Source organism: Onychomys torridus, chromosome 12 (genome assembly GCF_903995425.1).
Source record: "Onychomys torridus chromosome 12, mOncTor1.1, whole genome shotgun sequence".
Taxonomy (NCBI): Eukaryota; Metazoa; Chordata; class Mammalia; order Rodentia; family Cricetidae; genus Onychomys; species Onychomys torridus.
Genome location: NC_050454.1, coordinates 17,544,803 through 17,570,688, shown reverse-complemented (window position 1 = coordinate 17,570,688; position 25,886 = coordinate 17,544,803). Strand labels below are relative to the sequence as shown.

Genomic DNA, 25,886 nt, shown 5'->3' with positions numbered 1-25,886 from the left:
CTTCAGGATCCTGAGTTCAGCTCAGAAAAAGGAAAAGGAAGAAGGGGAAGGAAATGGTCCATAAAGGGACTGATGCTGCACACCCCACTGTGTTCTGGATGTTTCTGGTCACAGGAGAAAGAAGCTGAAAAATATTCTGTATATATTAGACATTTCAGCTTTTTATCAGTGGTTGATTTTCCTATCTATTGTAAAATAATAGCAAACAACCCAAACCTTTCAATTCTTTTTGTTCTCATTAGGAAATTAAAAGCACTCCAGACAGGCCAAAGGAAAATTATATTATTCTTTTGTGATACCTCTCAGAACAGATACATTAATGTGTGGGGTCTCACATACATTAATTTCTTCTTGTCTGTGTCTGTGGAGATGTATGTCTTTGCCTGACTTCTATGACAGCCTTAGAGGTAGAGTTCTGAATGAGATGCAAAGGTATAAACCCCTAGTTGCACTCAAGGGTAAATGTTACAGCCTTTATTACCGTTGTCTTCTGCTGACTTCTTGAGAGCTTCGCTGTCAGGCTGAGCTGTGAAGAATCATGTAAACCACTTCCTACTGGGATATGACAGATTGATCTGTGTCTACATTATAGAGTGGAGAATGGTAAAGGAGACATAAAGTTAGGCTGAGGTAAAGTTTCCTATTTATGTATGTATATGTGTGTATCTCTCTCTGTGTGTGAGTGTGCACACATGGATTCGAGTACCTGTGGAGGGTGCCTTCCAGATACTCTGGGCCTCCAGAAACCCAGTCTTTTATCATTCTAATCTCCTTCTCAAGTCAGCTTCAGCTCACTAGCGATCCAGGTCTTGGACATTGCTCAAATTCTTACTGCATGTAAAAACAGCCCTACACCTCAGTATTGTGGAACACTGATCTTGGTAGCATGGCTTTCAAAAGCCCATTTGGAGGCCCAAGGGTGATTGACGAACAACTCTAGGATGGATTGTGTACTTTCAAGGGCTGTCAGAGGCAATAGCCTAACTGAGATCATCAAACTGTATCTCACAAAGACATAGGTTCCTGTAGACACTCCCAGGAGGCTCTTGAAAGGGTTAACGGAGCCTAGGCTAAGAAGATGGGAAGAACTCTGTGTCCCTTTCTCCATAAAAGCAGCTCTGGCTTTGGACTTGGGACTAAAAAGCAAACCCCCCTGGACAGGTGAACAGTTAATGCTAGGGAGTTACAAGCCATGCTTCTAGTCAAGCAGGTCTGTGTTATGGATTTTAAACTATGTAGCACTGAAGGCTTTTGTTTGAAAATGGAAGCAAGCTTGCACATGGTTTTGCAAAAAAATTATCTCTTGTGGTCCATGAAGTCTATTTCCAAGAATGCAAATAAATAAATAAACAAACAAACAAATAAAATAAAATCAAGGACCGCAGCCAACTGCAATCGTGTTCTGCCTCGGTGTTTACAGCCGGACACAAGAAGAATACAAAGCAGGATTTAAATCCCATCGGCTTCATCCCACGCCAAAGGACAACAATGACACTGAAAGAGCAGCTGAGAACAGCTGCTCACAAGTCCTGACGATCGGGGAGCAAAGGCTGCTTGACCCTTCTTTGCTTATGGAACTGGCTGAAGGTGACATCCGCCTCCTCTGCTACTGTGGTCCTCAGGATTACTTTCCATATAGAATACTCCGAGGCAGAGCGCGCACACACACACACACACACACACACACACACACACACACACACAGGGCTGCATTTAGATCCAGCGAGATCCTTCAAAGAATATTAATAATGTTTCCTTGTGTTTGAAGTAATTGAACGCCCCATAAGGCATTATAACTCACAGATGTCCTCCAGGTTGGATAGTATTATATCCATTCTGCAGATGGGGAAATAAAGCATGGAGAGGTGACATAGGAATTAAGAGGATTTGAACTGGTCTGACTCCCGCTTCAAACTCGACACTCTCACAGCAGAAGTTTAGTATATCCACACACCTGTATGCATGCATACTTATAACACGCACATACAGATACAAATCAATCCTCACTGCACTCCCGTGACTTTGGAGAAGCTGTTTTGGGGCCCCTGAAGCATTAGCTTGCTTACCATGGTGCCATCAGCAATTCTCTCAGGTGCCAGTTTGGCCTTGCTGGCCTTCTCAAAGCAGTCTGCATCCGGGCCATGAGGGGTCATGATACTGTGCAGGCTGCCTCCCCCTGGCAGGAATCCACCTTGCTTTGCCTCATAGTGACCTTTGATGAGTCCCATGAATTCACTCATGCAGTTCCCTGGGAAGGTTGAAGCAGTGTTATTTTAAGAAACAGTATTTCTTCCAGGAGTTCATGCCTCATATTCCAAATGCACCAAATAATTCCACAATAGCACATGGTTTCACCACATTTCTGGTTCCCAATCTAGAAAGTGAAGTGGGTGTTTGTGAGTGTGTGTGTGTGTGTGTGTGTGTGTGTGTGTGTGTGTGTGTGTGTGAAGGTAATGCTACAAGACAAGCTCCAGTCCATTATCAAGTGATAATCTATGAGCCAGATGGTTGGTCTCTGTAAAACACAGTGATTTATCATAACAGATAACTGAATCTGAACAGGAGAGAATCTTATTCTTCTGTTCTCCTGGAACCTGAAATCTGAACATTGGAAGTGATCCTTCTTTCTACTCCAGACAGAAGACTTTTCTACCTCATTCCTTATGGATTACTCCCCGGGATCTGCTCCGTGCCTTCAAGGAATGGACGGCTCCATGGAGCAACCTATTACGTAATCAAATAGCTCTCTGTGTTTGGTTATTATTTTTTTAATAACTAAATGGACAATTTTACATCACCTTCAAGAGTCACACAGAATTTGACAAACAAAGCCTGCCATGCTTCCATTCTTTTGGTATTTTATTTCTGTGGAACTGAAACTCTTTATCAACATGGCAAAAACCTAAGAGTGAGAATTAGAGGAATCTGGCCCATGGGTGAATGCAAATACCTTTCCAACTCGTCTATCACTCATCTACCTGTTTCCCACTCCACTAGCTTGCCCGTCCATCCCATTGAAAATGAATAATTAGATACTATCCTAACGACTGTACTACACCGAGGAGTAAGCAATGGCCTGCTTAAAGCTGCTCCTTGCCTGTCCTGTGGGCAGATGGAGAGTGCAGAGCATGTAATGCTGGGGCGACAGCCCTTACAAAGTCAAACACTTGACAGGCCAGCACCGTGCCCTTCTTCCTTCCGTGTGAGACATAAACAGGCACCATAATCCTTCTGTCACCACCTGCACAGCCACCCATTCCCTGCCTTCCACACAACACAGGGCTCCAGGCCCTACCAAGTGTAGAAGCGGTAACCCCGAGGAGAAAGGGAGGCCCAGATCATAGCGGATAAAGGAAAAGAAGTGAACGGAAGTCCTCAGAAGCTGTATGCAAAGAACAGTTCTGCACACAGCTTCAGTCTACAGTCACCCTCCTCTCTGCACTACATGTCGCCAGGGTCACCTTCACGGCTCAATTTCCAGAAGAGAGCGAGATGGGATTTGGTTTTGATCTGAATGTGAATTTAGTTAACAATGAGTTTGGTGAAGGTATTCTACATCACTTTTGATATTTCAAAGGACATTGGTGGGGTAGACTTTGCCTTTCTGATTAAAGCTGGATCTAGTTGACTAAGGTGCATTAAAATGACTAGAGGCAATATTTCTATAGAAAGAATTCTCCAGTTCCCCTTAAAGTCACATCAAAGTAACCAAGATTTGGAGTATTGCTGAAGCAATATTTTTATAGCTCTGATAAAACTAATTTCTAACTTTGGGTTCTATGGTTGTTCCCCCCTCCCCCATAGACTCAGGGCACCATATCTTTATGAGATGGTATTTCGGGACAAGTCATCAAAAACACCATAGGAGGCATTTCACAAGGCCCAGTCTCCGAACTCTGCAGCACAAAGGGAGATTAAGGAGTGGTTTGGGGGCCTGGAGAACAGCAGCCCAGAGAACCATTGTCTGTAGCTAAGAGGGGAGAGAAGCCCTCCACCACTGCTCTCAACAGAAAGTCTGTAGACCTCTGGGTCACAAGCCTCTGGCTTCCCCGTTCAGAGTGCAGCCTCTGAGTTTCTACTTTAAAGGCAGCGAATTAAACTCTGGGAGAGGGAAGTCGGAGAATAAACTTAAAAGAGAGAGGGTACTCTTGATGGTGACCTTGAAGGGGCACGCTGGCTGTCATCTGACTGTGAGGGGCCTTCTTTTATCCTGACAGCCTTACTCCCCCACCCTCACAAATGCTTAAATGGCCCATTCAGCACAGCTGTACACCATTAAGCTCTGGTACCTGGCAACTGTTACAGAGAGGATCTTATATACACAGAAGGTCCTGTAGTTAACTATGGAAAAGAATTTGTTTTCTAGAATGCTCTAGCTGAAAAATGCATGTTAGAGCTGTTCCAGTACTCTATGTTCAAAAAAAAAAAAAAAGAAATGTAAAGTTCTCCTGGAAGCAGAATTGTACCTTGACCTTGTTTAATTTGCACAATTAAAAATGTCAGCCTCATTAAACACAGCTGCGGTGTGCTTATTCATTCTTGGTGATGTATTCACTGGCTGAATAAATATTTCTAGACGTGTATTATGTACAGGCCACAGCACTAGCTGCATCAATTAGCAGTCACATGTGCCTGCTTTGGCATCAGACAATCCACAATTAAATCCTGACCCTGCCACTTAACTAACTGTGAAACCTCGAGAATTGCTCACTCCCCTGTGTCAGTCTCATCTCCTGGGAAACAGAAAGGGAGAGAATTGATATTCTCTATCTCCTGCTGCTGTTATAACCCAAATAAGTTAATACTTTTAAAAAACTTAAAATAGAGCCTTAGAAACTTGCCAACAATCATTAGTCATTAGTCTTAATAATACAGATAAAACAAAACTGGATTTGTTTGACTCGCCTTCTGAGCTCTGCTGGTGACTTGGGGGAGAAAAGCTATCAAGTGGCCTTAACCCATTAGTGAATTCTACCAATTCTACCAGTCTATAACATCAACCTGCCAGTGAGATGTGCCTATGTGTGCAGTAGTGGCATGACTATCATGGAGGTAACCATGCTCTCTAGATTGAAGGCCACAGAAGGGATCCTTTGCTTGGTTCTGAAAGCCTGGTCAAAGCCCCAGCCTTGGGAGGTCATAGACCCTGCAAGGACACTTACTACTGATATTCAACTATATAATGTCAAATTTCCTTCTAAATAGCCATGTTCATTTCTTGGGCAGAAGCTACTCTCAACCTTACTCGAAGAGGCTTCTATTTGCAGTAGACACTGCTGAATTCGGAGCCTCATAGCTGCTCATGATGCTGAAAATATGTGGAAAATGAGAACTCAGGCCTAAACAAGTTGTTTGTATTATCCCTTCTAAGGCTCAGGGGATGGGAAAGACAGAATAAAATAACATAAAAGCTGGAAGATAGAAAGAAGGGCAGCAAGCACCATTCTCTACATACAACACAGCCAAGCTAGGTATGAGCTCATAGTAGCTTCAATGACTTGTGCAGGACCTGCACATGGCAGGCCTTCTCATTGGTCAGTCATGGATTGGGGAGGGTCTGATGAGAACATTCTCCTTACTGTTGAGCTATAGGCCACTCATGGAGGGTGCAAGGAAAGGGACCAACTCCATGATGGCCGGCCGTTGTCCTTGGTTTTGTACCAACTGATATATCTGCCCATCTCCAGTGAATAATTTCGATCACAAGGTCATAGAGAAAGTCTTAGTCAAACTCAGAAGGAGACAAACTAAACAAAAAGAAAGGAATGTGGGAAAGAGATTAACAGAGATGAGGGGGATATACAGGGGGTGGGGGAGATGGGAAAGGGTAGGGGTAAGGGCAAGTATGACATTGTCAAAGAATAGACTTGACACCATCCCCATCTTCCAGAATAGTTTATCTCCCAGTTTAGATTGTTATCTGCGTTAGTTTGCCGAAATAATTAAGGAACATTTTACTTGTTCTTGTACCAGATTTAAGTGGTTTCCCCAAACAAACTAAAATCACCACTCCTCCCCACCCTTTAGAAAGATCTGAAATGTGCTTCTTGTTTCACTCTTCCCAACATTCCTGTCTCTCTTTTGGTCCAGAGAAACAGGAGCCAGGTTTAGTCCAAGACTCCCTGCAGACGTCGGGAGGTTGGAGCCTCTTAAAGCCCAAGAGTATAACCAGAGAGGCCGGACTCTAAACTCAAGGCCAGACAGGCAGGGGATCCAAGAACAACCTGGCCACTGTCGCCCGCCAGTGCCTCGCTGCTGTTTCTGGTTTCCAGAGGTATTCTGGTAAAACTGAGACTTACGGTGGTAATACGGAGGCCTGAAGGTTTTATCGGCCACCCCCCACCGAGGTGGGAAAATGACAAAGTCAGCAATGGCCACTCCAGGTCGGGTAGACTTGGCAGTCAGCACTGTGAAAATGGAAGGGTCCTGTGAATACACAAGGAGACACTGAAGGTGAGACAGACACATGGGAGGTGATTGGACAATGGCAGCATGTCACCTGCACATGTGACAGTTTTCTGATTTTCAAGTGACAGCTTCTGATTAACTGACCCAGGGCAGGCTTAGCTATTTGGGCTCTGATTGAGGGGCAATAATCACTCATGTGACTGTCCTCTTGCTGTGATTGAGGCAAAATGCATTCATGCCAGATAAGAGGACATTTTTAGCCCGCTAGGTCTATGTTAGGGGCGCCCTATTACCCTACAGCTCTGAGAGCCAGAGCACCTGACTTCCACCCCCAGGCTGAGGGGCGGGGAGCTTGGTGCTGCTCAGAGAATGTTGAGAAACACACAAAGCAGCATCTACATCCTGGTGGAGAGATAGGTATGCTTCTTGGGGAGGCAGGGCATCAGAGGTTCCAGATGGTGTCCATAGGCAGGAAAAATCTGAGAACTGGTTAAAATTAATGAATTTGGACTCTTGATTGACTCTCAGAAGGACAAGATTATACTTTTTCCAAGAAGTTTGGACTCCTGGATGGAGAAACCAAGGTTCATTGTAATTGATACCAGTGTTCACTTTCAGTCCGCAGTGCTGACATCTGGTGATTCAAAGATTGGGAATCTGTTCTCTATTCCTTTAACGTTAATTGGGGAAAAGAGAATGTGGCTATGTCTTTTTCAAAATAACTCTTTGTTGAATTTGTTCTTTGACAGTTTCACGAATTTATATAGTGCATTCTGGTGACAGCCTTCTCCTGGCCGCCACCCATCCTCATCTTCTGTGACAGGATCAGGAGAAGCTTCAAAGACCTGTGACTTGAGCTAAACCTTTAAAAGTGAACAAAAGAAAGGAAGCGGGGTGGGGTTGGGGGTGGAAGAGAAAAGAGGAAGAGAGGGGAGATTTTTGTCAGGGAATATAGAAAGATATCAAAGTACATTGAAATTTTGTAAAGCAAGAGGAAGGTTAAAGCCAGGGGTTCAATGAAGGATGAAGGAGGGGTGAGATGTGGTACTAGAGAAAGGAGCCCAGGGCCAGATGGTGAGGAGTATCAAATGCCATGCTTCAGAGCTCAGACTTAATCCTAAACCACGGGGAGCCTGCAAAGGTTTTTCAAAGCAGCAATGGATGGGACGACCAGATCTGAATTTCGGGGAGATAACCACCACAGCAGTACAGGGAAGACTGAACTTCTGTAAATTCAAATGAAAGACAAAACCCAAAACCACGAACAAAGCAAAAAATAAATAAAAAATAAAATAAAATCGACCCAACATTTCTTGCTGGAAGGAAGAGTTAATGTTTTTTTCTTCTACCTGTCATGGGAAATGGTTGGAAACTATGAAAAGAAAGACAAGGTGAGAAGGCTCAAACAGAGCTTTAGCAAGGTCTCAGGGTGCTTCTCCGTGATGCCTTGGGCTTGGAATCTTGATTTTCTTTCTCCCCTTTGGTTTTATTAAGATCCGCTGTTGTGCAGAAAGGTAGTTCCCCCCCCCCCCCCCCCAGAGATAAACTGAACTGGCTCAGAGTAATCCTTCTGTCTCTGACTCTCTGGCTTCTGTCCCAATTATCCCTCAGCTTGTGGGTTAAGTTAATCCATTATGAAGTACACCACAAAATGAGCTTCCCCTCAGGGTCTCAGAACTAGCACTGTATCGAGCATATGGGCTCTCAGGAGCCTGTACGGTAGATCAGGGACCTATCCATGGCCCCCTAATTGACTGAAAAATATGGCTGAATTCAAACATTAGGCTTTTTTTTTTTTTTAATCCAAATATTCAGCCTTTGAATAACCTTAAAAGAGTGCTGGCTTGCTCATCATAGCCAACCACAGCCGGAAGCACAGGCTGGTGAGCAGGTAGGCAGCCAAAGCAAGCAGAGTACATGCCCCAGGTTTACAAGGTGGCCCGATCTGCAAATGACCTTTCCTCCTGACTTCATTATTATCATTAGCAGGATTGCCTTTTCCCATCCATGAGAGTTGTGGTTACACTGAAGAAAAGTAAATTAGGTTGAGTATTTCTTGGCTTCCTTGTTTGCCATGGAATGGATTCCCTCACCAAAGGACAAATAGTCCTGTTGAGGCTTTGCAAGGATGACCTTGAAAACTTTAGATCTGTGCATGCTGCAGGTATTCTCTGGATCCCAACCATTCAAGGGTTGTCCCATCCCCAGGGTCCCTGCATGGTCCAGACTTACCGCATGGTCGAAGGCCACTGCATTGATGACCATGAAGTTTTCCAGGTTGTACTTGTAGGGTGTATAGTTTCCATGCCAGGCTACAACATTGAATGGGGAGACATCCTAATTGCAGAAACCAGGAAAGCATGGCCTTAGAACGTAATGTGTCTGGAGCTGTAGACTTACAATCCTTATTGACATAACTACTTTTATTTGATGTGGTTCTAAATTTAATGAGACCACCCTTTGGAAGCATCGTAGCTCGTAATTGTGCTGTGGCTGCTTCACAGGCCCTCTCCCAGGTCCTCACTTTGTCACTAACCCCTTTTCTAGCTCACAAGCTGCAGCTGTAAGTCTCTTCACACAGACAGAAGCTTAGCACACTCAATAAGCAATGCCTTTTCAGTTTTTAACATAGCTGCGGGGATCTGTGCATGGCAGCAGTTCTCAGACAATCTGGGCTTCCCTCTGCTTCCTGGTGCAGCGGGCGCTTGCTGTGGGATTTCTCCTAAAGGAACGTCTCATAGACACGGTGTCTGCTGTTGAGTTTGTGGAAGAAGACACCTTGAAGAGATCCAGCCTAAGTGTTTGAGATTTCAGACTGACATTAACACTGTCCCCTCTGTTGTCTTGGGTAGGAGATCACTTTTGTGCTACAGTATTAGAATCTTCCTCACGGGTACTGTGCATCTAGTCAAGAAGGAGGATCTGAGGGAGAATATTCTAAAGTTCAGGATGGATGGATGGTCACAGTGCTGAGAATAAGTGATTTGAGTGCCCAGCCCTAAATGGGACATCTCTGCCAGCACCCAGCCAGCCAGCCCAAGGCTTGAGGACCTTCTTGAAAGAAGAAGAGGCAGAAAGAATATAAGAGCTGGAAGATGAGAAGGAATGTAGTGAAATACTGTCTTCTAGACACGACATGGTTATCAAAATAATGAACTCAGAGCAGCTGAAGTTACCAGTACGTGATAGGCACAAGAGTGAACTAGCCCAAACTCTGGTAGAGACGGCAAAAATGATCACCAGGCCTCTAGGCACTGAAGATAAGCCACTGTTAGGAGTCCCATGTTCCTGAAGATAGCCCTACCTCCATGCACATATAGATAGCACTAACTGTAATTAGAAGGGTATAAACAATAAAAGGAAATTAAAAGATGTGAAGTTGGGAGTAGGATATGTTGAAGGGGATATAGAGACAGGAAAAGTGGGGATGAATATGATCATATATCATTGTGTTGATGATATTATGATATTCTCAAGAACAGAGGAAAAAAAACTTTAAGGAAAAGCTACTCACAAAGGCATGATTAAGGCTAAGTGGAATGATTAGAGTGTTGAGGTATCTGAGCCTTACAACAGACTCCCGTAGATTTATTACTTTAAAGAAGAGTATATTTGTAAATTTTTAAAATTTATTATGTATGCAGAGAGCACCAGATAGAATTATAGATAGTTGTGAGCCACCATGTGGTTGCTGAGAATTGAACTCAGGACATCTGGAAGAGCAGCTAGTGCTCTTAACCTCTGAGCCATCTCTCCAGCTCATTGTAAATATTTTTAGTTATTTCTCTGGGGAAATAAAGCTCTCATTTATAGTATTTACTGATATCTGTGGTATGAATACGCTCACTATGATATTTTATCTCCCCCCAATAATAATATTTTTTTCTGGTTAAAAACAACAACAACATTGAGTGCTTTTAGATATGTACTGAGATCTGGTTTTGAGTCCCAGTGTGACACTGCTGAGCACCATGGTGGGACATCCCTGTGTGCTGACGTGTGCACATCAGCTTTTACAAGTTGCAATGAACTGACTCCCACACTGAGGCCACTCAACAGTAGTTAGATCAGGCTCATTTATGTCTTAAATAGGCAGGAAGCAGTGAAGAAATGGCCAACTCTTCTCCCTCCTGTCATCAAGTCTCTACCAGTTGACTAAATAACAGACAGTAGACTAAGGAGCCCAAGCTACTTTGTGGATAAATGCCAGCCTCCCAGGGCACAGACCAGGGCAGAGGAGAGTGGACCAGTGGGACCATTACAAGGACCCCCTGGGAAGTAGAAAGCTTTCTACAGCAGCTGCTGGCTACTGCCAGAACAGAGGTTCTCTATCAATTGTATGTAAAATAATAATAATAATAATAATAATATTTCATTTTTGCCCAGGAGAGTATTCATGTAGGTATGAGCATTTTAAACAAGGCTTTACATATATTCTGATTCTAAAACAAATGGTCCCTGAACCACTTATGAAAAATCCTGACCCGGAGAACGTGAGGCTGACACATTGCTGTTTGTTCCAGGGTTTAAACTGAAATTGCAAACTCGTGTGCCTCTGATAGCTGGCATGGCCTTTTGGTGCTACTCAAGGAAAACAACACATGCTAGGCAAATATAGACAAATAAAAAAAAATAAAGCAAACAATAATAACAGAAGGGCTATTTGGGTACCTTTCATTATATGATTACTCTGTTCTAACATTATGCACTCAGTAAGTTAAGTAATAATACATAGTAATAGCCTGGCATGGTGGTGCACAACTGAAATGTTCTCTCTTGGGAGGTAGAAGCAGGAAGATCAGCTACAAAGCAAGTTCAAGGCCAACCTGAGCTATATGAGACCTTGTCTCAAAAAAATGAACAAGAAGCCATCTAGTATTATTATAGCATAGGTTATATATTATGTTATTTTTTTCATGTGACATTCTTACAGAAAAGACAGACTGTTACCATCTCTCAAAATTAGTTTTATATTATTGCCTGTGATTTCATGTCCTGAGTTTACTAGGCCTCTGGTGTAATTGAAGCTATTAACTAAGTTCTCTATATTTTGGATCAACAATCAATCACTTGTATTTGAAATAAGGTGGTCATTGAGGAATATCAGTCTTGGCTGATCTTTGTGGTGACTCATCTTCTTTTTCAGAACATATTAGGTGGCCTATATGTCATGTGCCCCACGTCATTTTTAGAGAGCTGCATATTGCCAAATTTCCATTGCTAGAGACGAAGAAAAAGCACCATCTCTAGGGTCAGCCAGACAGTGTCACTTACTGGGACACGGGCAAATGAATCATCACTATCTGATCTGTTTCCACAATGAGCAATGTAATGTGCAGTACTTTAGTGGTGTGATAAAGACGAAGATAAAGTACCTAACGCTGACCTTGGCACTCAACTGGTGCTTTACAACTCCACATTCACTCTCTGGTTACCGATAGTCTTACCTTACCTGTTTGGAAGCAAACAGCTTGCCCTGGTATTTATTAATCACAGTGTAACCACCTGGCACTTGACGATCTTCATACCACGCAACAGGGATCAAGAAATCACGAGGATTGGCCAAGCCATTCGCTCCTAGAACACAGTGCCCCGAACTCCATTTAGGAACTTTGGAAGTCAAAGGAAAGATGCCAGCAAAGGGGAAGGCTTTCTTCTGTGTCATGAGTCATCCCACAAATTACTTCCATCACCACAATCCTTCCTGGATTTCCAGCTGGGGCTATGGCTGAGTGCCTGCCCAGCATCTATGAGCCCCTAAATTCAATCCCAAGCAGCACAGAATCTGTTGGAGCTCAGTCTGGTAGATTTGTAGAAAGATTTAAGAGATTTGGTTGAAAAACAGAAAATTTCAAAAATCCCCATAAGCACCATTGTCTTCTAAAGTTGTAGAGTGATATGGCTCATATGCTTTTTATATACATTGCCTCATCACTAATCATATACCACAGGTGAGAAAAGGGGAGAGGAGAGACTGAAGAGGAGGAAAGAGGAAGAGCTGGGAGAACAGCAGGTCTCTGTTCCAGGAAGCCCTGGGGACTCCCCGACACATCCTTGGACCCTGATCTCATATAAAAAGGCAGTGAGCTATTATTGTTCTAGGCACGCCTTTGCCCCATAGATAGAACTCAAAAGCCAGGACTATAAAGCTGTTGTCCAGCCTGAAAAATATGTGCCTGCCATTCCAAGTGGAGGAATTGAAGGGAGCTGCCTGTTTAGCTTTGTTCAGGAGTGAGTGTGCCCTCCAGAGAAAGGAAATAAATCAAACGACAAAATATGAAAAAGCATAAGTGCAAAAACATAATTTAACTCGGAGAGGAGAGGCCTGGGGAGTGTTTTATCATTTCCAGCTCCTGGGGTTAAAAAAAAAAAAAAAAAAAGCCCCAGCTGGTTAGTAAATTATATATATTTTCCAGAGGGTACATGCTCCGTGGAACCTGAAGGCTCTGCTGCTGGCACAGCAAAGTGGGGAGAGTGGGCGGCAGGCAGGATGACAGACGGCCCACCACGGCTCCAGCTGCCTCTCTGCTGCCTCCCACCTTCCTCTGAATATTTGGATCCCCAGGGGAGTGACCAGAAGGCACATGCTGGCCTGTCCTTGTTGCTCTGAAAAGCTGTTGACAAGGAAGGAAAGAACTGGGAGGTATGGCCCAGGATGAAACCAGGGGCCAATTTCCCGGCTCCCTTTTGTTCTCCATGGGAGGCTTGAGAACAATTGCTCCTAAGATCTTCTCTTCTCTCCTGCAGCCCCTGCGTTCAGCTGTTAGAAGAGTAGGGGCAGCGAGAGAGGAACTTTTAATCTACCTCATAGGGGTGTTGTTTATATAGCTCCTTCATAGCATGAAGTGATACATTTGTTAAGTGCGGGGATTTTGTGAAATGTGCTCAGAAGGAACATGATGTTCAAAGGCCACGTGTCACTCAGCCCAGTCCATCTTTCCATGGGAATAGAACCCAGGCCATTTTAATGGCTGGAGACACACAGCTCATTGACTAAAGAAAACAATTATTCACAGAGCTCATTCTCATTAGCATATATTTGCTTAAGCGGTTCCTTTCCTCTTCTCTTTAATAGGCCGTCAAAAATTAATCAAATCTCAGGGCTGGGGGAATATAGCTCAGTTGGTAAAGTGCTTGCCTAGTAGCATGCATGAAGGCCTGGGTTCAGTCTTCTGCACTGTGTGGGGCTGGGCATTGTAATGAACACTACCATGCATAATCCCAGCATTCAGGAAGCAGAAAAAACAAAACAAAACAAAAAAACCCAAACCAAACCAACCAAACAACAACAACAAAAACAAAAAAAACCCAGAAAACAAAACCCAGAAGAATTTAATTAAATCTCAGATCTCATTCTTGGTAAAGCTTTTCTTATGGCCCCCTTCTGTGTCCTTTGTAATATATACTATCTAATCAGAAACCCACTAAATGCTTTTATCATCATTGTTCTGTCCTGTTATTTTAGAGACACTTAGAGTAGATTGGTTTGGGTCATTTTCTGTTATTTCCTGATTTTGGAGGAAGGCACTTGGTCTAAGGAAGCTGTCTGGAGAGGGAAGTTAAGTTGGAGTGTGAGAATGAGGAAGAGATGGAAGGCAATGTATCTCTAGTGAGGCTTAGAGTGAAGGTTTACCAATGGGTCCCAGGTCAGGTAACTCAAAGTGGACACCATAAACCTCCAGGATGTAGCCCCTGGTCTCCTCGAAGACATCGACACTCAATCGCATTCCTCTCTGGGGGATAAAAACACAAGCGTGCCCTCTTAAATAAATCATAACTTGTAGTTATATGCAGAAGTAATGTGGTCATGTTTCCAGGCATATTGTTGTGGTAGTTTGAACGTAATTGGCCCCCATAATCTCACAGGGAGTGGCACTATTAGGAGGTGTGGCTTTGTTGGAGTGGGTGTGGCCTTGTTGGAGGACAGGCATCACTGTGGGGTGGACTTTGAGGTTTCCTGTGCTCAGGATACCGCCCAGTGTCTCAGTCCACTTCTTATTGCCTTCTGGTCAAGATATAGCCAGCACCATGTCTGTTTGCACGCCACCATGCTACCCGTCGCCTGCCATGCTCCTCGCCATGCTGATAACGCACTGAACCTCTGAAACTGTAAATGAGCCATCCCAATGAAATGTTTCCTTAGTAAGAGTTGCCAGTAGTCACGGTGTCCTCAGAGCAATAAAACCCTGAGACAATTGTGAAAGGTGAGCAAATTAAAGACGGGTTACAAAGAAAAATCTAATTCCTAATCATACCCATAATTAATCTCTCATTTGGGCCCAGAAATAACAGCAGCCTCCAACTGGCCAAAAAAAAAATATTTTTTTGAGTACCTCCACCATCTATCTACCTTTGACCCAGCTTTAAAGCAGACTACAAACATTTAGGGAAAGCAAGTGATAAACATTCTCTGCTTTGTGACTGTGTGCCATATTCAACAACACAGGCACTAAGCCTGATTACTCTGAAGTCTTCTGTGGAACTCTCACATTCCTCTACGGTACCCAGACATGACAGAGACATTTTAGTGTTAGAAATAGCAGCAGTTGAAACATCTGATTGCTCCCAAATTAGGGAGAGGCAGTGGGGAGAGGGCTCATTACCAACCTGAATGACGCAGATCTCATTGGGCTGCAGAAGCATCTTGCCAAACTCTGTGTAAATGAGAAGCTTCCCTTTCTGGGGAACTGGCAAACGGGGGAAAAAAAATCCAGTGCGGTGATGAGCAACCCTGTTAAGGGAGAACCTGCCTGCTGAAGGTTTGTGTGTGTTTGTTATTGCAAATGAGGAGACCTTTAGTGTGTCTCTTGGGGGTAAGTTAGATTCTGACAATGTCAGTTAACTATTTTACCGTCTAGGAGATTTTGAAAGTTCTTAAAAAATCTCAATCTTCTCCCCGACCCCCACCCCTTTGAGGAGCTTATATATATGCATTTTTGTGAACTGACCCAAAAGGGTTATAGAAATAGTATGGAAAATCACTTTTTTCTGACATTCCAGCAGGAATGCTGCATTTGCATGTCTACTGACTCCATGAAAATGATCACACCTGAATACTGATTCTAACACCACCAAACGCATGGGAAGACCAGAACAATTTCTAATGGGCCTGACATTTTAGATGGCCTCCTAAAATTTTTACCTGAATGGTGGTTATTGATGACAAATGGGCTTTCCTTGGGTGAGTTTAAAAACAAATAGAATTTTCCTAATAAATTAGCCATATGTTATTAGCTTCATTTCAGCTGCTAAGATCTCCCACACGAGAGAGGCCCAACAGAGACAGCCACAGGCAGAAAGCCCAGAACATACATTAGACACTTTGAGGTATGCTAGGAATCTTCTCCAGACCACCAGTGGTATCTGGACCTCACTCTGTAGATGATACTTCATTTAATAAAAAAGATGGGAGATGCAGATAAGAAAAATACAACAACAACAAACAACACCTGGAACATAGCTCGGGGCTAGGGATCAGTCTGTCTTCCCACTCAGGAGCTTACCGATCAGGAAATCCCCATCTGAATTGTAAAAGCACCTGCAATAGACAGAGTACTTTCTGTGATTTTTCAGCTTTAACACATTCTGGACAAGCGTATTCATTCTACAAATTTTTATTTAGTGCCTACCACGGACTAGGCGCTGGGTATAAAATGGCCCGCAGAAGCCCCCCTGTGGAGTTAAACAGTCTAGCAGACAGCAACAGGAAACACACAAGTGCAGAACTCTATCCCTGTAAGGCCTCCTGGTGCTGTGAAAGTCAAGTGCAGGGACAGGAAGGAATAGGGACCTCCCTACGGATGAGACATTTGACAAAGGATCTAAAGGTATCATCTAGGCAAGAGAAGGCACTCCAAGCAAAAGGAGGAGCATGCTGAGGTGCTCTGGGGCAAGCAGGCTCATGGCATGTTGAAAGAAGTAGAGAGACTCTGGCCATTGTGGCTTAAGTGGAGAGAAGGAAGGTGACCTGATACAAGGCTAGACAGACCCAAAGGGAGGTCTCCAGTGTCTCTCACGGGGCTGTAATCTTGGCCTTGATTCGTGACTCAAACAGTGGAACAGCGAGGGCCGGAGAGATGGGTTAGCAGTTATGAGCATTTGTTTCTCTTTAGAGGACCCACGTTCTGCTCCTAGCACCCCCATGGTTGCTCACAACTGTCTCTAGCTTACAATGCCAAGGGACCCAGCATCCTCTTCTGGCCTCCACAGACACACCTGGTGCACAGATATATATGCAGGCAAGACACTAATACACATAGAACGAAATAAAATAAAAATAAAAACAATAAAAAAAGTTGAATAGCATGCATGAATTCAAGAAGTCAGCAAGATCAGACTTCAGCTTTAGACACAACAGTGTTGTTCTAGAGGTTGTGTGCAAAGCTGCCATGATAGTCTGCTTTCCACAGAAAAGGTAGGTTGTCGTTTACTTTTTCAAATTGAAAAGAAAGCAGAATATAGGGACCAGCGAAATAGCCCAGCAGGAAAAGGCAACTGCCACTAAGCCTGAGTTTGATCCCTGGGCCCCACATGATAGAAGGAGAGAGGGGATTCCCTCAAGTTGCCCCTGACTTCTCCACACATGTGCTATGACGTGCACACCCCTTTAAAACAACATGTTTTAAAGTATGTAAACTTCTATGTGCAGGAACATTCCCCTCACACAAAGCTGCCAGCTCTCAGCCAAAGCAGACACCTTGCCCTCATAACTGCTCATGCAGTATGACTTTGGACTTGAACCCTAAAGTGTTGTGGAATATTATTTCCACTATGCAAAGATGTGCTACATTTGTTTATGCTGCAGACTATTACTTTAACTGTGTAAAGGTATGTTACATTTGTTTATGCTGCAGACTATTACTTTAACTGGGTAAAGGTATGTTACATTTTTTTATGCTGCAGACTATTACTTTAACTGGGTAAAGGTATGTTACATTTTTTTATGCTGCAAACTATTACTTAAAAGGTGTAAAGGTGCGTTCCATTTGTTTATGCTGCATTTGTTTAACTATGTAAAGATGTGTTGCATTTGTTTCACCTTGCCTGCCTAATGCACCTGATTGGTCCAATAAAGACCTGAATGGCCAATAGCTAGGCAGACAGAAAGGATAGGTGGGGCTGCAAGGCAGAGAGGATAAATAGAGGGTGAAGTCTAGAATGAAAGAAAAGAAGAAGAGAGCAAGGGAGAAAGAGAAGAAAGCCCAGGGCAGAAAGCCAGGCAGCCGCCAGCCAGTCAGACATGAGAAAATAAGATATACAGAAGAAGAAAAAAAAAAAAGGTAAAAAGGCCCAAGTCAAAAGGTATAAAGAAAAACAGGTTAATTTAAGTTAAAAGAGCTAGCCCAAAATGTGCCTAAGCTAGGCCGAACATTCAAAACTAATAATAAGTCTCTGTGACACGATTTGGGAGCTGGTTGGTGGCCCAAAAGAAAAAGTCTGGTATACTAGGGAGCCTTAGAAATTAGTTTCATTTGTCCCCAAGCTACTTACTTGAATGACTCCTTCATCATAGGGTCCGAACCTCTCCTTTCTGCCTACCCTGTCACATGACAGTTTTGTCTATGTCTTAAGAGCCAGTCAAAATAGAAATTCTTAATTGATATTATTGTCAATATATACCAGCATTTCTCTGAAACTAACAAAAGGACAGTGAATGTGCATATGTGACTTTATTAGGTCCCCACTCTCTGGCCAACAGGCCCTAGGGGATGGGTACGTCATGCTCCAGCACTGAGCCTCTTACCTGTTTTCCATGGAGGAGTTACACAGGAAAATGTGAATAGCAAGCCCATTGTTAGACTTGATGTCTCCAGCTCCACATAAGGTGTGCAGCCCCTGAGAGAGCAGGAGAGAGGGTGAGAATGAGTATCATGTCAGAGACCCAGCCCTCCCCTGGCCCTTGAGAGTCATGAAGCTTGCAAGCTTCTAGTCTTCTCTTTGAGAATGTCCCAGAAGTCTTTGGGAGCTAGGCTGCTTGCAATGTATTGACTTACACTTGGTGGGCTGTGTCCCATCCTAGTTGACCTAGAACTTTTAATGGCTATATCAGATGAACTTACAGAACATAATTTCTTTAAATGGATTTGAGACTGATATTTTATTATGATCACAATAAACCTGGAGGAAGGAGGCGATACCTGGTGGAAGGATTGGGGGTGGGGCTGAAACTTCCCTTGACATTTAGTGCCCCCAAGTCTACCCCACTCTGGACAACCCTCTCTTGGGAAGAAAGCCAGGCTACTCTCCCCAGAGCAGAGCAGAAGACCTTGTGAGACTGCAAACAAGTCCTTGTGCTTTAGGACCAGACGGTCCACAGTGCAAGAAGCGTGGGGGCAGGGGAGGGGGGACTTCTTACATCACTCTGCCCCAAACCTGCAGGCAGGGAGCCAAAACAGAGTTCTGCTCCTCAGATAGCCATAACTTACACAGGAAGGGGATTTATTTTTCTATCATCCCTTACCTAGGAAGTCTGAGGTCTACTAGAGCGAATCCTTACAAGGTATGGGGACACCTCTAAGAACAAAAGCTTTGAGATGCTTTCAACAGTTTGGGCTAAAGCGGGCACCTGGAGTGTTCCTAAGTAAGCCAAAGCCAAAGCTGGCCTGCGGAACCCTCCTTGGTCCTCTTGGAGCCCTACCCCCTGAGAGCACCAGTCCCTGCACCCACAGGCGTCTTGCTGTGGGTGCAGGTGTTCCAGTACCGCCAACATTTGTAACTAATCATGAAGGGCTGCCAGCTGGCACTGTACTTAGCAGAGTACCACCTGAGTTGATGCCATCCTAGCCCAGGGATCCATTTCAGAGGTCTCAAGTTCTTGGATGGGAACATTTTTTTTTTGTCTTTATTTTTTATTTATTTATTTGCTAATCTGAATGAAATTTATCATTTCCTCCAAGTATTATGAATGCAGGCAGCAAACCACAAACAGCACCGGAAGTGCCTGTAACTTTGCTAATGACTGGGACATTTTTGTAGCATTCATCACAGGTATCTCAAAGTATCATTTGGGCTCATACTATAGTGAACGGATTTTCCCATAGGTCTTATGATCTAGCACATTAACTAGGAGGCATGCTTATAACTATAAAACAAATACAGTATTTTTTAAAAATATTTTACCATTGCATTTTGACATAATTGTATAATTTGATGTAACTTATTTTACCCTATCAAAAACACAGGTTATGCCAGGCATAGTGGCTCATAGCAGTAATCCCAGCAACTGGGACTGAGGGAAGAGCACTGCCATGAGTTCAAGGCCAGCCTGAGCTACAGGGGGAGATCCTATCTCAACCAAACCAACCAAACAAACAAACAAAATCACCCAGCCCCCAAATTAAAAGCCAACAACAACATGCTGTGGATAGCACTCTGTGTAAATAAAATGCTGATTGGCCAGTAGCCAGGCAGGAAGTATAGGTGGGACAAGCAGAGAAGAGAATTCTGGGAACAGGAAGGCTGAGGCAGACAGAGCTGCCAGCCGCCGCCATGACAAGCGAGATGTAAGGTACCTGTAAGCCACTAGCCACGTGGCAACTTATAGATTAATAGAAATGGGTTGATTTAAGATATAAGAACTAGATAGCAAGAAGCCTGCCACGGCCATGCAGTTTGTAAGCAATGTAAGTCTCTGTGTGTTTACTTGGTTGGGTCTGAGCAACTATGGGCCTGGCAGGTGAGAAAGATTTGTCCTGACTGTGGGCCAGGCAGGACTGGAGAAAATTCCAGCTACAAAACAACATAAATAAATACATAAATAAAAGCAGGTGTCACCAGACCATCAAAGGCGCCTTGGATCAAAAAGTTTAAGAGTGCCTGTTCTGACCCAAAGAAGAAGTGCTCGGGGGAGGAAAGCGGACTCTCCTTGGCCTTTCTGTGAGATAAAAACCTCCTGGGTGCCCTTTGGTGTCAGAAGCCATATGGTGCCTGTAAGTAAGACATCGCTCAGCCAGCCCCCACACTGCACACAGGTGGCTTTGTCTCTGCCGCCTCCAGGTCAGGCTGCTCTGCTTGGCATTCCGGACTGCAGATGGTTAGCTCTCTCACCACAGGACAGAGGAGGGCAGTGGGAAGGCACGGCGAATATTGACTTACGCTCACAAAGTCCACTTTCTTCTGAGATGCTTTTGGAATCTCAAATGGTTTCCATCTAAGCTGGAAAAAGAAATACCCATACAGGAAAATGACTTCACAGGGAGAGACCATAGGCTTATTAAATAGATTCAGTACACAGAGGAACAGGGACAATGGCTCCCTCTGCGAGGTTCTGGCCATTTGTGATTTTGTTGTGTTAGAACTAATGATTATCCATCCTCTCTTTAAAGGGGTTCTTTCTCTCTCTCTCTCTCTCTCTCACACACACACACACACACACACACACACACACACACACACACACGCCTGTGTATGTGCTCTGTAGGGGTGTATGTCTGCGTGTATGTGATATAGGGGTGTGTGTCTATGTATGTGCTGTAGGGGTGTGCCTCTCTCTCTCTTGCTATGTGTGTGTGCTCTGTAGGGTTGTATGTCTCTTGTGTATGTGCTACTGGGGTGTGTGTTTCTGTGTGTATGCTGCAGGGCTGTATATCTCTTTCTGTATGCTGTAGGTGTGTATATTTAATATGAATATAAAGCGCCTTTGTTCCTTAGTGCTTTCAATTACAAAAATAAAGAGAACCCATTGCTCCCTTTCTCAGAAGGTGTTTCTTTTAACATTTCGCTCAGGCACATCTGTGAGTTTTGACTGATGCTGCTTTCATGCTATTTATAATCAGCTCCCTTTCCTGGCATGGCAGCCTCTCTGTGTGGGCTCCTGACACTGCAGGGGAAGGTTCTACTTTTACTTCCAGCCCTTGGAGTTTTGAATTATTTCCTTAAGATACAGAAAAATGCGTCCAGCTGAGATTGGATTTGGTAGCTGCAGTGCCTGGTTCAATTTCTTCCCCAGACCTTGGGTTTGTCCCCAGGCTGCCCCATGGTTCACTTTAAATCGCAATGATCTTTAATTCAATAATGAACTGATGTAAGGAAGTGGGGAGAGAAATCAGCAGGTGCAGTCCCTGCTCAAAGCATCCAGGGCAGTGTTAATGAATCAATGTAGCACAGGACCTGATGCGGCCAGGCTGGGAGCTCATCTGCCCAGCAGCCCCAGAGCACATCTTGCTGAGTGACCGGCATCCTGGGGCTAGCTCCCTTGGCTGTTAGACCTGGTGAAGGCTGGATGGGCAAAAGGCTTCATCAAGGTCCTGGACTCTGTTCATTCTGTATTTTGAGAAGGCCACTGGGCAGGAAAGTGATCGGCAAATAGAAAGGGTGCGGCTGGAATTATCCTGCCTCTGATACATGCAGTCAGGCAGCATCCATCATTTCTTAAAAGCAAAAGGGATGAGGACATTCTAAGACCACTTCAAAGGGATGCAAAGTGTGGGTTTGAAAAAGACTATTGAAACTGTGCTCAAATTAGAATTAGGATGCAGGAATACTTCAGGACTGATTCCATCCACAATGATACTTCTCAGGATACAGGGGGAACCCAGAGAGCAAGGATCTAGAAAGGGCTTTTAACCATTGGCATATGGGACATTTTGTGCTGGGTAGTTCTTTGTTGCAGAGCTGCTCTATTCATAGAAAGATGCTCAACACTGGCCCTGGCCCCTGCCGGCAAGATACCAGTTACATTCCTCCAAGTCGTAGCGATCCAAAATACCCCCACTGTCAAATATCCTGCCGAGAACTACAGACCTAGAGGAAAATTCTCTTGACCTCAGGAAGGGCCATAGCTGAGCACTGTGCATGTAGGATGGTGTATGTGTGCTGGGGACCAAACTCTGAACTCCGTACATGTGCAACACATGCTCTCCCATGGAGTAACACCCTCACCCAAGTACTGCTGTAGCTTTAATGATCTACTACTAACCATTGTCTACTACCTCTCTCTCTGGTAGCAGTGGAGGAAAATCACCTGAAAAAGAGTCATCACCATAGATTTCCCAGAGGAAGATATTTAAGTATCAGATCAATTGTTGCCCTGGCAACCATTCAGCGCTAACCAGAGATTCTCAACCCTGGATACCCATGAGAATCACCTGGACAGCCTTTGAAATCACAGCCAAATTAAATCAGAACCTCTGGAATTGGGACCTAGGCATCAGCATTTTATAAACATTCCTCTATGTGCAGCCAACCAGCACTCAGAGATTCGGTAACTCCTGCATTGCTGAACTAAATAAACATCATGCTTAGAAAAATCTACCCAGTCAATCAAGTGATAAGCCATCCAGCTAAAACAATAAAACATGGTATCTTGAGCCAGATGTGGTGGTGGCAATGCCAGCTTCCAGAGAGCAGCGATGTTTAAATAATACAATCTTAAGAGTTAGCAAATCCAAGGAAAAAAGAGAGACGGGCAAGGGGATATGAAAGAGGGAGAGACATTTTATATATGTATATGTGTAATTATATATTATATAGAAATATATATATTATTTATATGCAATATATAAATACATGTTTATAAGCATGCACTAAGAAAATATATAAGACTATGTATATAATAGTATATTATAGATATTACATATATATGTATATGTATATGTGTATATATATATATATAGAGAGAGAGAGAGAGAGAGAGAGAGGGATAGAGGGATAGAGGGAGAGAGGGAGAGCATGGGGAGGGGCAGGGAGACAGTACAATAGCAAGTGAATTGCTGCTGGCTACCTGGCTGTTGTACTAGGACACCTGTGTTATCTGCCTAAAGGTGGGATATCTGTTGTGGGTAGAAATGAAGCTCCACATCACAGAAAAGAGGCTCTTCTGTGAGTGGGAAGACTGAGCCCAAGGCCTGATGGGTTGGCAAAGACTGCTGCGGAGTTTTCCAAAGTCTTTGGTAGCACTCCAGCTCTCCAGCCACAAGGACAGAAAGGCTGAGGTGATGGGTTGATGTAGGAAGGCCGCCGTCAACAGGGCCCACGTTCCAGAGGAAGGAAGCCCCAACAAGCCTTTCTTCACCAATGTAAAAATGATTGTCTTCAAACGACAGATGGTACAGGGAGAAAATTAGTGCATCTGTTGGGTCTGATGACAGTAGATGGTACAGAGCCTGTATCGTGAGGAATAATAAAGATCCTGATGTGCCTCTGGTAAGGCCTGGACCACAAGAGGAATTCAACTTTGGATCATCAGGCAAGAGATTTTGGTCAGGAGCCCTGATGTGAATGTGAAGAGGGGTGAACAGAAATTGCCCTTGGAACTCAGAACAGAAGCTTCCCTGAGGAGGCCGGAAGCTCAGCCTAGAGCATTTGCTGCAGAGGAGTCACTGTGGTAAGCCCAGGCCAATAAGACCATGCATGGGGCAAACCAGAAGGTCTGGTGTCTGCTATTGCTTCTGTGGGCAAATTATTTTCCCTATTTGGATTGCTTTCCTTATAGGTAACAATGATATAATTCCATGAGCTCCTCCTATAGAAAAGCATCTGACAGAAAAAGGACACTCTGTGACTGATTAAACTCTTTGATATGGACTGACACCCATCTCCCCCCACCCCCCAACACCAGTTTATATATTGAAGCTCTAACCTCCATTGAGACTGCCTGGGAGGTAAGGCCTTTCAGTGGTAGATAAGGTCAAATTAAATAATACAATTTAGGAGTGATAGCCTAAGAAGAATTAGATCCAGGTACTTGGAAAACTGAGGCAGGAGAACTGGAGGTTTTACAGCCTGGGATAGATACAAAGGTCTTGTCCAATAATAATAATAAAATAAAACCCAGAGTATTAGCCAGGCGGAGGTGGCGCATGCCTTTAATCCCAGCACCTGGGAGGCAGAGGCAGGTGGATCTCTGTGAGTTCAAGGGCACCATGATCTACACAGTGAGTTCTAGGACAGCCAGGGCTATACAAAGAAACCCTGTCTCAAACAAACAAACAAACACCCCTCCCCCAAAAGTAAAAAAGCAAAAAAGAAAGCCATTACCAGCCATCAACCCTTTGTAGACCTTGTTATTTATTAGACTCCCAGTCTCCAACCCTTGAGGATACTGTTCCTGTTATTTAAGTGGACAAGCCATGGCATAATATAATGCTACAGTTTCATAACCATTTAGTTTTTTCATGCTATATATAACTACTGAATAGCTCCTCCCATATGAAATTTAATTAAGTCTTTCAAAAACAATGGCATAGATTATAGTATCTAATATCTAGACTATAGTATATATGAATATATACTTATTGAATGAATGAAGAGATTAATAAATATAAGCATGGAGAACATTGTTTATAAAAGTTCAGATATTACTTCCAGCATGTAAATCAGTTCCTCACACATGTACAAAGTTGCTCAAGTGTTCTGATTTTCTGTCCAGTAGGTCTGTCAACTACTGAAAGAGGGATGTTGAAGTCCTGACCATGACTTTTTCTTTCAAGGCTATCAGTGTGTCACATAGTTTGCTTTTCATTTTTGCAAATTCTGTTGGAGAATAAACTTCTGTTCACTAAAACTGAGGTGCTAAGAGAGCTTGAAAAGCATTTCCAAGGGTGTTCGATGTTTGAATTAAAAATTCTTTAGCATTTCCAAAGGATGAGAGGATCCCTGTTAACGTTTAATGTAGGAGATTCAAAATTCAAAATCCTGAAGATGAAAAGGAAACAAGAGAGAAGCCTCAATATGTCTGAAGCTGGAGGACTCAGGTTTGGCTTGATGACGTGAAAATCCCTTTCAATACTGAGAGAGCCCTTGATTCACTGACTCCACCCAAAACTGCCATGGACTCAACCACCCTGGGTGACCTGGATTCTCTTCACATTGGTTGACTAGAGGCAGACATGTTATTCCAAGCTGGTGACACCATCCAAGAACTTGGAAGTAACTTGTGGATAAAACCGTAGCCGTAATGCTTAAGGCAGAGCCTGCAGCAGCTATGGTTGGAAGAGGTTCAGGATCATCAGTAATGTTGACTTTTAGATCAAGGAGGGAAGAGGGGGTGGATGACATAAAGAGTGACTCACACAAGTCTTGAGCAAATCTATCAGTCTCAGGAGAAGAGGAAGTATAATTTATGTGGAAAGAGATCAGGCTTTGCTTGATCTGCTGGAGATCTTTGGAGTAATGGGCTGCTGCAGAGTTTTCCAAAGTCTTTGGTAGTACTCCAGCTCACCAGCCAAAAGGAGAGAAAGGTTGAGGTGGTGGGTGACAGACAGGTAAAGAGGACCCAAGTCACAGTAATTTGTTTAGACTTTCTAAAGTCTTTCATGGGACTTTAAAAAAAAAAAAAAAAAAGAAAAGAAAAAAAGTCGTCATAGATTCCCAATGTGCCTTTGGTCCTGAATGCAAAGCTGAGGATTTTATTATTCATTATCCAATGTTATGGTTTAAATGTGCTAGTCAGCCCTCCATTAGGATAATGAAATGCCTGAGTCAGTTAACTTATAAAGAGAAAAGGTTTATTCATAGTTTTGAAGATTCTAGTAGAAGAG

At 43.6% G+C, this 25,886-nt stretch overlaps 1 protein-coding gene across 1 annotated transcript in view; it reads right to left on the bottom strand.

Annotated features, from left to right (window-relative positions):
• Positions 1–25,886, bottom strand: part of Hgd (homogentisate 1,2-dioxygenase) — a 48,267-nt gene that overhangs the window by 772 nt on the left and 21,609 nt on the right. The window contains exons 5-13 of the mRNA XM_036203990.1: positions 20,503–20,562; positions 18,152–18,243; positions 15,912–15,946; positions 15,016–15,095; positions 14,042–14,141; positions 11,861–11,985; positions 8,641–8,745; positions 6,300–6,426; positions 2,067–2,248 (exon numbers count right to left, since the gene is read on the bottom strand). Coding sequence (XP_036059883.1) covers positions 2,067–2,248; positions 6,300–6,426; positions 8,641–8,745; positions 11,861–11,985; positions 14,042–14,141; positions 15,016–15,095; positions 15,912–15,946; positions 18,152–18,243; positions 20,503–20,562 — 906 coding nt within the window. The remainder of the gene's footprint in view (positions 1–2,066; positions 2,249–6,299; positions 6,427–8,640; positions 8,746–11,860; positions 11,986–14,041; positions 14,142–15,015; positions 15,096–15,911; positions 15,947–18,151; positions 18,244–20,502; positions 20,563–25,886) is intronic.